Source organism: Electrophorus electricus, chromosome 22, assembly GCF_041902795.1.
Source record: "Electrophorus electricus isolate QZ-2024a chromosome 22, ASM4190279v1, whole genome shotgun sequence".
In the NCBI taxonomy this organism is placed as follows: domain Eukaryota; kingdom Metazoa; phylum Chordata; class Actinopteri; order Gymnotiformes; family Gymnotidae; genus Electrophorus; species Electrophorus electricus.
The window spans coordinates 17,225,952-17,236,371 of record NC_137518.1 but is presented as its reverse complement, the minus strand read 5'-3'; the positions used below and the strand labels follow the sequence as shown (position 1 = coordinate 17,236,371).

The 10,420-nt window shown below is 40.3% G+C and overlaps 1 protein-coding gene across 7 annotated transcripts in view; it reads left to right on the top strand.

Moving 5' to 3' along the window:
- Positions 1–1,865: 1,865 nt before the first annotated feature.
- cacna1da (calcium channel, voltage-dependent, L type, alpha 1D subunit, a) overlaps positions 1,866–10,420 on the top strand; it is an 81,507-nt gene continuing 72,952 nt past the window's right edge. For 5 of the 7 annotated variants that reach the window (XM_035520235.2, XM_081705148.1, XM_081705147.1 and 2 more), the window contains exons 1-2: positions 1,867–2,194; positions 4,764–5,172. In XM_035520235.2, coding sequence (XP_035376128.2) covers positions 4,970–5,172 — 203 coding nt within the window. In that variant the 5' untranslated portion in view covers positions 1,867–2,194; positions 4,764–4,969. Of the gene's footprint in view, positions 2,195–4,483; positions 4,533–4,763; positions 5,173–10,420 lie in introns of all 7 variants that reach the window. The other 2 variants (XM_081705143.1, XM_081705145.1) reach the window with 2 other exon arrangements.

Sequence of the window (10,420 nt, the reverse complement as noted above, 5' to 3'; positions counted from 1 at the left end):
CCCACTGTAAGCTTCTAGTTTGTCAGTCTGCACAGCAAGAGAGGAAACATGGACAGATTCTTTACAGATCCACATAGCAAGTTTCTTCACAGGTGAGTAGGCTCTGCTGTATTCTACTTAAGAAGCAGCTTTTAAAGTTAGATTCTAACTTATTTTTAATATTTATACAATATTTGTTCCTATATACTTCTTTATGAGCAAAACCCTATATTCACTCCTTAATAATCCAGTTAGTGTAGGCCATAAACAAAGTTTTTTTGTTGGAAATGTCTTCAACATCAGTAAATATTTCCTGCTAGTTTTACAAATTGCGCATGCCTGGTATATATAATTTGGAATATGTTGTACATTTGATAACTGAAAGTTATCTAGATTCTTTCCACACATTTGACAGTTTTCGAAAGCTTTACCTTGTGGGCTTATATAGACATCTTCCTACTGTTTTGGTTAAATAAATGTTCTGGAGCACTCTGAGCAGAGTGTTGTGACGGGGGAATATTCCAGAGATAGCTGTAAAATGAGAAATGGCTTGGCTGTAAAAGTGGATTGGATGGAGAGTGCAGTTTTGTCTTATTGTAGCCGACCTAAAAATAACGTCTTTCAGACGTTAGGGTGGAGACGCATTACAGTCCCGCCAGGTCAGGGGCCCTTTATAAGGATACTAGAGCTGTTTCATAACATCATTGTCCACACATTATGAACAACATATAATGTATGGAAAATGATACATATTGATATGGAATATCTATTGCTTCCCTCATGTTAGTTCTGTCTTAGAAGACACCTCTAGAACTTCAATACATCACAATGGGCAATGTGTTCACTGGACAAAAAATGTTTCAAGCATTTAGGTATACTTTTGTTCTATTTTAAATTGGAAACAGTATTAAAAGTAATTTGAAAAAGTATCTGATATGATTGAGACCAGGTGAATTAAAGCAGTAAGTTGGTTTATGATTAGCTGGAAGCTCAGCAGCTCAATATTCCAGCAAATGAATAAGATTTAAATAAGACCCCCTGTGGGGCAGGAAACATCCTTTTATGCTTTTGTGAGTGACTGCCAGTGAAGATGTCTTGAAATTTTATCAAACCTTTTGAGAAAGATGCTCAAATGAAATCAAAGTCTCATTTACATTAGGGCCCTTCACAGAGTTGACTGTCCAGTCACTGAGACATGTTTAGACAGCAGGTGTTGGATTTTATTACGTTTGAAATGAAGTAAAACGCTTGACCAAGCACCTACACGACACACGCGCGCACACACACACACACACAGAGAGTTCTCCCGGACGGTGGCTGTCCATCCTGATGTTTGTGCAAATTATGTACAATTTGACAGTTTTGCTTTTTGTGCCACTTTTCTTTCTTCCAAATCAGTGCAGGCTGATGCAGAAAGGCCTTCTCTCTCTCTCTCTCTCTCTCTCTCTCTCTCTCTCTCTCTCTCCATCCTTCACTCAGTTGGGTGTAATGCTGAACTTGGGTGCATTGGGTGTCATCTAGGGGCACTCTGTTAAGTCTTACATTCCGTTACTTTTCCTGAGGAACATTTTATCACACTAATAGCGCTGATTCCCGTCACTTATAGTAACATCACACTGTAAGATGTAACTCTGATATTAATTTGACAGTCGAATACACTGATTTCGTTGAGGAGAAATTTTCACGCTGCAACACCCACAGGACCCGGATGTGAAGGCTTGCTTTGATGAAATTACCGTTGCCACGTGGGATGAACACGCACCAGGGTTATTCGGTTATGCGAAGCAAAATACACAAGTTTCTCCCCATTACTACACTAGGTTTACCGGCCCTACCAACTGCTGCAGCGTCCTTTTTTTTAAATGTCAAGTAACTTAACGAGCATCGCACATCCACGAGGAGGAAGGGCATCCAGGAGGGCGCTCGTGCTGATGCGCTCGTTTCGCTGTTCAGTGACGCCGTGACGCTAAACGGGGAGCTCGAGGAGCGGGGATGCTGTCGCGCGCACTTTCGTTCTAACGCACACTTTTACGCGAGCAAGATGGGACGCTTTAATTAAAGCACATACGTCTCTCCTGCCCCCAAACCGATGACTCTTCATTTGACCTTTGCTAGCGGACCTGAGCGTTTTTGGTTAGTCAATCGACGGAGTTTTCTCTCTGGATATAAGTGGACTAGATTAACACACCGGCTGGAGAGAAAGCGTTCACAGAAGGTACGAGGTTCGCAGACAGGTCCGGCGGTTTCTGACAGAGCTTGGATCTGAGATTCAGAAGTAGTGCCATCTTTTTCCAACACAGAAAAGCTATACAGGACGGGCAGCGCACGCATCCAGAACCGTAGTCGTGTAGGAGTCGCTTTGTCCTTTATTTTTGTTCACGTTAGAGCTTTATTGCTACCACGGTTTAAGTAATGTTTAAGTAAGGTCCTCGATTTTGGTGACGTCTGAGCGCGATGAAAGATGCAGACAAGTGAATGCTGCAGGCGCGCGTGTCGGAGCTCGAGCATCGTGGTGTGGCAACAGCAAAAATACCAGCTGTTAAACTGAGCATCGCCAAGGTCTGATGGCCACCTGCCACTCTTTCATTACGTACCGACGATGCTGTCGTCGTAAAGGTTTTGGTGTCTAAACTGACTGTCGTATCTACGCGTCAAGGAGAGACGCCGTTTTGTTCAGTGAAGGTTATTGTCGCGAATCCCCGTCGGGAATGTCACTAGCTGTTTGCATCATCGCCGTCCTCTCCGGTCGATTCAAATCGACGATTAATAGGAGACAAAAATAAATGTGTCTCTAGGGCCTTGCTTTTTCAGAAGGAAAGAATGTAAGTGTTCTTAAGAACGCATCTAGGTGTTAACACGCCTCCAGTGTTTATACCCCAGCGTGTTGTTAAACGTCTTCTGAAAGAGACCGGGCAACTATGACAAGGTGCATGATTTTACCTCTCCCAAAGGTCCCCCAACAAATGCAATGCAAGCACAGCCTTTGCAGTGGAACGATAGAGGACAGTGAAATGCCTACGATTTGACCTTTTTTTCGTTTCTTCTCGTTTCCTTTGCGGGGCCTGGCCGTTCAAGGACTTCGATTATTCGAGCAGGTTATTAATTGGAGTGACAGTTGTTCATCCATGCCGCGTATATGTTTTATGCTCATCCCAGGCGATATTATGATGATATTATGACGGCAAAGACGGCGTTTTGAAACGTGTGGAACATTCTGAACGAAAATGCCCGTATTTGGAATTGTGGGGTCTCTGAATTTTCACATTTTCTTCTGTGTATTTGTATCATTATCGACACATCTGAGGCCTTTATTGTCATCGTTGGCGAGGCCTTCAGTGGGTCAGCTGTGCTGCCTGGAACTTTAACTTCTTGTATTTATTCAGTGTCAGCAGTGACAGAATTTATTTTTCTAATCTCATTTTCACAAAAGCAGTAATTTAAGCAAACCGGAACGAATATTCTATAAAAGTCACATTTCAGTGGTTTTCATTCTTAAGTCACAGTCCTTGGGAAACCATGATATGCTCATTTGTGTGTGTGTGTGTGTGTGTGTGTGTGTGTGTGTGTGTGTGTGTGTGTGTGTGTGTGTGTGTGTGTGTGTGTGTGTGTGTGTGTGTGCAACCCCCCAAATTAGAAATGAACAGAACTTTGAACCAGCTGAGTTCTTTTCTTTGCAGTGTCATTCCATGCAGCATATAGGATTTGCATTTCTAAGCAGCATGCCACACGCAGATTAGCCATTTGATTATATTGGGTTCATCTTTTCTCAGCTGTTACAGGACCAGCTCTTACTATCCAAATCCTAATCTAAACCACTGCAATGAACCCCATTAGTGGTGACTAAACTGCTGTTCTTAGAGAAGTGCCATAGCAAGGTGGTGTTGATGGGCTCAAGGGAGCAAGATTTTCTCAGTCCTCTCACCTGGCTGCAGTCAACATTTTAGCTGCCACTGTGGTTGTTTGATTTCTGTGCCCCTCGGATTCATATTCCATTTACAGCTAAACTGGCCTTGTAACAAACACAGTGATTGGTTTGATTAAATGGATGGAGAGGCCACTTGTTGTTCAGATGTTACCAGACTGATTATGTGGAGGACAAAATTAAGATCCATGTGATTTGGGATTTCTTCCCCCAGACTAATCGCAAGTGCACACACCTCATAATCAATGTCCAAACAATGATTAATCAGAGAGTACATAAAATGCTTGTCAGTCTGAGTTTGTAGACATTGTGTATGTTTCAGGGTCAAATTCCTGAGCTGCTTAATAATGTTCCAAGTCAAACAGGATATATAAACATATAAGCAAATGAAAACAAACAAGCCAAGCATGTATCAAGTATATATAAAAAAATAAATCAAATAAGATAAATAAATAATGAACAAATGCTTAATCAAATGACTAAATTTACCTACAGTAAAAAACACCCTGAATCATCTTCAGCTCTGGAATTAGTTATTCTCTAACTATTTAAAGTTGGTTAAAATGAATGTACTCCTGACAGGGATTTCCATCTGTGCAGCAGAGGATGCTAACGGGCCTGTTACGCTTTGGTGATTATGCTTCTTTTGGACATATTTAGTTTTTTAGTGTGTGTACCTAATATGGTTATTAACATTGGCTCAGGAGCTGATACGTTTAAACACAAAGACTTATCATGTATATGTTGTTACTTAACAGCCATGGTGGTGTATAATGTAATGGAACAGTGGCAATGGCTGAGGAAATGTTCACCCAGGCTCTTACAAGCAAATATATTTATATACTTTTTTTTCCCCCCCCAGAGGCAAATTATGCCAGCAGCTGCAACGTCCCTGTTCCTGCTGACGTGCCAGCCTGTTTGTGAGACTACCCTGCCCCTCTGCCTCAGTGCCCACCCCTGTTACCACCCCCATCCCTGCCCCCATTCCTGCCCCTACCTCTTTCCCTCCGTTCTCTCCCTTGGGAGGACCGCACTGGTCGAAGCCCTGCTTCAGCCTGCGCCGGCACCATGAGTGCAAACAACCCTTCTGCCTCGATGGATGCGGGCTCGTCCGCGGTGATGCCGGTGGGCGCCCTTGCAGAGAAGAAGAAGCAGCTGCATGAAAAGAGCATGAAGCATGGCACTGGAAACTCACGCCCAGAGAGGGTGCTGTTCTGCCTCACCCTCAACAATCCCTTTCGCCAGGCATGCATCAACATCGTGGAGTGGAAGTATCCTTTACAAGTGGTTTTGTGATGCTCCAGTTCCCAGAAGAACCTGGTGTTCAGTGATTTTGTTTGCTTGGTTTAGATGAGCTTGAACAGAGCAAAAATGTGGACTGTCTAGTAGTTTTGGAAAACCGGTCTAGTAGAGCTCTAATGAATGTGATTGAAGTGGTATTGGCCTTCCTTCCTACTTCAAAGAGGGACATCACATTCACTCATCTGTAGTGCCCCCACATTCGCTCTCAGCTGGCATGTGTGTAGCTCAGTGGTTAAGGTACTTGACCAGTAGTCAGAACTTTCCCACTTCAAGCCCTGCCACTGTTGGGGCCCCTGAGCAAGGTGCTTAACCCTAGCTTGCTCACGTTGTAGGCAGTTGTAATTGTAAGTTGTTTTGAATAAAAATGTCAGCTAAATGCTGTAAAAGAAAATGTAATGGCATCTGTAAACTTGATTGCTATATTTTAAAACCAGCTCTAATACCCATGCCCAGTGCCATTATGTGTATTTTAAAACCTGGTGGTAGCTCAGTGGTTAAAGTACTCAACTAGTACCCAGAAAGTTACTGTTCATACCCCACTGCTGCTAGGTTGCCCCGATTGTAAGTTGCTTTGCATAAAAGCACGACCTAAATGTCAGAAAACTAAATGAAAAATACCCATATCCAGTGCCCTCATGTGTTTCAAGTTTTAGGTGAAGATGGTTAGACCTTGTAATAGACTTTGTGTTGCCTGTGTTCAGATGCAAGACTTTAGATTAGTGAAGTTACATGGTGTCATTATTTTGCTGTTTTTTAAACAGTTTCTTGTTTTTTACCCTTATTAAAATAGTTGTTTTCTTATCATTTATTAATATGTTTAGCATAACCTTTAAACAATAGCTTCTCTGCAGTTCGTTATTGGACCTTTGAAAACTTACACACTGTGCTACTTTACACTGTGTCTAAGCCAAATATTTCATTTTAATAAAAGTGGACAAGGACCTGATTCCAGTTGAGAAAATAAAATTAATTAATTAGGCACTCACTAATGTCCCCTGCCAATTTCCATTCAGGGTCATTTATATATGCTGAAGCACAAGATTCTGTTTGAAAGGGAGGCACCATGTTCAGTTTGATAATTTAGGGCTTTTTATATGGCTTTACCAATATTTAGCCAGAGGATTAGCATTGCTAAATCATGAAAACAGGTAGCAATTCCAAGAAATCGTTTAAGCACCACTTTTGTGTAAATGAAAGCTTATTTCTTATGGACAGGGCTGGAGGGGTACAAGGGGAGGACATCCCCCAGTATTTGTTTATGTGATAGTAGGTAAGATGACTGATTGATATTATAATTCCACTGCCACAAAGTATGCTTTTGCCTCCTCCCCACAGTTCCTGCATTGTCTAGTTTTCATGCAGATATTTTCCACAATCCAAAATAGTTTCTGTTTTATGAGAATGTATTCCACCGGATACCGTTTAAAAATGCCCTCCCTCCTTTGCAGGAATTACAAATCAGCAAAAACGTAAAACTTAACTTGCTTTTTTTCAGACCACCAAAGAGACAGAAAAATTGTGTTAGAAGTAATTTTCATAATTCAAAGAGTATCATTGTTATTTTTCACTCATGAGTATTATAGCATTGGATAATTTGCTCGGTTGTGGTTTACTACTGTAGTAGGCTACTATGCACAATGCTCTTAAGTGCAAACACAACTGGAATTACTGCCCATACAACAATGAAACATGTCTATGTGCTCAATAATAAGGAAACACTTGTTCTCATATGACGTGACTGCTTAACATGGCAGAGGTCCATGACAACCCAATGCTGCATATGTGGGGTATTTGTACAGTAGTTAGGAAACATTTACTGAGTGCTGATATACAGTGTAGTACTGTTGTCAGTGTGGTTTAAACTGTTTCACTTCTCACCAGATATATTAGAATAACTTGTTTTCTCCCCTTCGCTGCAGTAATTGCCTCTGCTCTTCTGGACAGACTCTACACTAATTGTTGGAACATTGCTATCAGGATTGTTGCATTCAGCTGCAAATGCCATATTGTGGTGAAGGCACTGATGACAGACTATTGGTTCACTTTTTAGGTGCTGTATATGAAATGTTAGGACAAAGGATTAGTAACATCAACATGTGTAGAAGTAAACACAGCTTTATGCCATCCTGACATGGCATTTAATTGATTGAATAATTTGTTCATGTAGTTTAAAACATTTAAGTTGTTTTAATGTGGATGTAGCATCCCAATTTTGGATCCATCCACTGAGATATACGATTTCATCTCACTCCCCCAAGCCACTCAGGTGAAACAGAACATCCCCCTGATTTATTTTTACAATTCGACCACTGCTTATGGATGTGCTAAGGGTAAGAGATAAGGGGGAGTAGGAGTGTGCGTGTGTGTGTGTGTGTGTGTGTGTGTGTGTGTGTGTGTGTGTGTGTGTGTTTTAAACACCACTTGAAATTATTACAGCATAGATGTTCAGACTGGTGCAAAGAATGCTGGGGTACAGGCAAATGGAATAACAAAATTCCTGTACATGTGAGCTACTCATGTGAAAAATCGACAAGTTTGTCTAGAAGAAGGGTGTCAATGCACCAGTTTGGCAATATTTTGGTTTCCAACAAACACAGAACTTGTTTAGATACTCACAGTGACCCCTAAAATCAAAATCAAAATACTCTGTACTCTGGTCAGTGCCCACTGTTATTATTGTTGTGTCCACATAATAATGACATTGGGCACTGTAGTTATGAGGACAAAAAACACTTGTTGGCATCAACGCCTGAAAAGTTAAGTGGATGATAATTATAGTAGTAATTATCGCAGTCTGTGTTGTTAAAAACATCACATCAGTAATTACTGAGTAACTATACATGAATCAAAAAAATAACATAGCATTGTTTTTTCCCCTCAGAAGTCACTACATTTTAATTCTAAACTCCTTCTGCTGCATCCCACTGAGATGCAGAAGCTCACTTGTGAGCTTCTATAGCTACAAGAAAAGGGTCACATGACAGAAACTGATGTAAGACCCTTTAACACTCATATGGAGTACTGAACTTGCAACATGATCATGCCGTTTATTGCTATAATTATGGAGACGATTATATAATTTTCTGTAATTTCGCATGGTCAGTAGGCTCTTATTCCTTTGGGATGTGTTGTGGGTAAGGAAGAAGGGGAACTGAGTAGGTTTTTTTAATCTTGTAAGTTGAATAAAGAAATTTTGACTTACAATGTAAGTATTGTTGTAAACTGCATGCATCATTTAAAATCTTGTTGCTTGCCTACAAGGCCAAAAATGGACCAGCCCCTCCATACATAAAGTCAGTGGTCAAAGCCCAATTCATACCTTGAGTACTTCCAACCTCAAGTATGGCTCAGCTTGAAATACCATACTTTAAGTCTCATGGAAGACAAGCATTGAGACTATTCTCTGTCCTGGCTCCTAGATGGTGGAATGAACTTCCGCTTGCTGTCTGGACAGCAGATTCCCTTGAAGTCTTCATATGCAGACTGAAGACCTATCTATTCGTGGAATATTTAAATGACCAAAGCACTTGTGCAAGTCACTCTGGAAAAGAGCATCTTCCAAATGCCATAAATGTAAATGTAAAGCTTGCAGGATTTCTTGGGCATAAAACCCACACCTCATAAATGTAAAGCATATAAGAAAAGAGTACTGTCTGATGATCAGCTTTTTCATGGACAAATTCACTAAAATAATATTAATTAAAGGATATTAATAATCATATTCATTAGGTTAATATTCATAACTGGATATTCATATTCATAGTCAGTAGAATGATATTCTTAGATGAAAAAATCCAAAGCAGTACTGCTACTAAGGCCTAGGCAGAAAACTTTCTCTCCATCTGCACATAAGGTATTCAGCCTGGAGCTGAAAGGACCTTAATCTGAGCCAGGAGTAGATTGTGTGTGTGTGTGTGTGTGCGCGCGCGCTTGCATGTCTGTGCACTTAGCCTAGTTTTCAACAGAACATTGCTGTTTGCAGTTCAGTGAGAGGCTAAATAACTTGGTGTTAACAGTCGTTCTAAAGCCTGACTCAGGGTGCAAGGCAGCATCCATACTGAGCTCATCATAGCTTAATAACAGGACACCAAATTCAGAAGCCTGGCAGACTAAGCCTGGATAAAGCCTGCTTATATCATTCCATGATATGCTTTTGGCTGGCATCATGAAAAGGGGCACTATTAACATCTATTAAAAGCTGAAAAAAATTAATATCTTATGAAGGCTTCAAGTTTAGAATAGTTTAAAATAGTTCCTAACCCACTTTTAGCCATTTATCAAATTTGGAGCAGTTATATACACTAAAAAGATTTATTTGCCCAAAGCACATTGAACATTTTCAAGCAATTATTGATTCTCTGCAAGGCATAGCAAATTAAGCATGTGATGTCAATTTTCACTTTTATTCATTATATTGCTAGTAACATTAAATAATTGCCACCTAATTAAATTACCAGTTTATACCTGTTCTGCTTTTATGTAAAGGACTATCTGTGTAAAGAGATCATGAAGCAAGATTCCTCAGTCAGGTAACAGGATACTTTAGTCTGATAACTCCTCCAAAATTGAAGACTCAAGTACTGCTGGTGCTTTCTAATGGACAGTTTTGGTATAACCATTTGTTCTTGGTGAGGGAAAAAAAGCTATTTCTGCTTATTTATATTTTGCATAATTATTTATTATTTTATTAATATACTCTGTATTACCGTGCCTATTTTGACATGATTGGGCAAATCTGAAAATTTCTAATCAAATCTAAAAACCGTTGTATGGATGATATCATCATTAAGCTATCTTGATATAGCAAAAGATAACAGTAACACACAGAAAGCTTAACTTTCACATTCATATCCATTTCATTGTGTAAAACGTGTATATGCACCCTCTGCTGGTATTATCATTGTTTATGTATAACATGCAGGAATAGATCTTTTCGACGTTGGTGACCTTGCTGATGACAGTAGCTTAAACAAGTGGCTGTCAATCACAGCTCTAAGGTTCCTCTGACTCACCTGGTAGGGCAGTTGAAGTAAAATACTGACAGCATGATGCTTTTCATTCCCAAGTATTCTGATTCATACTGGTAAATTGCTCTGGATAAATGTGTCTGACAAATGCTGTAAATGTGAAATGTATGGACCCCATGTATTGCTTTTCCCCAAAGGACCCAACTCTAAAACACCAGACCCCACTATGACATCCTATTCCCCACTGTAA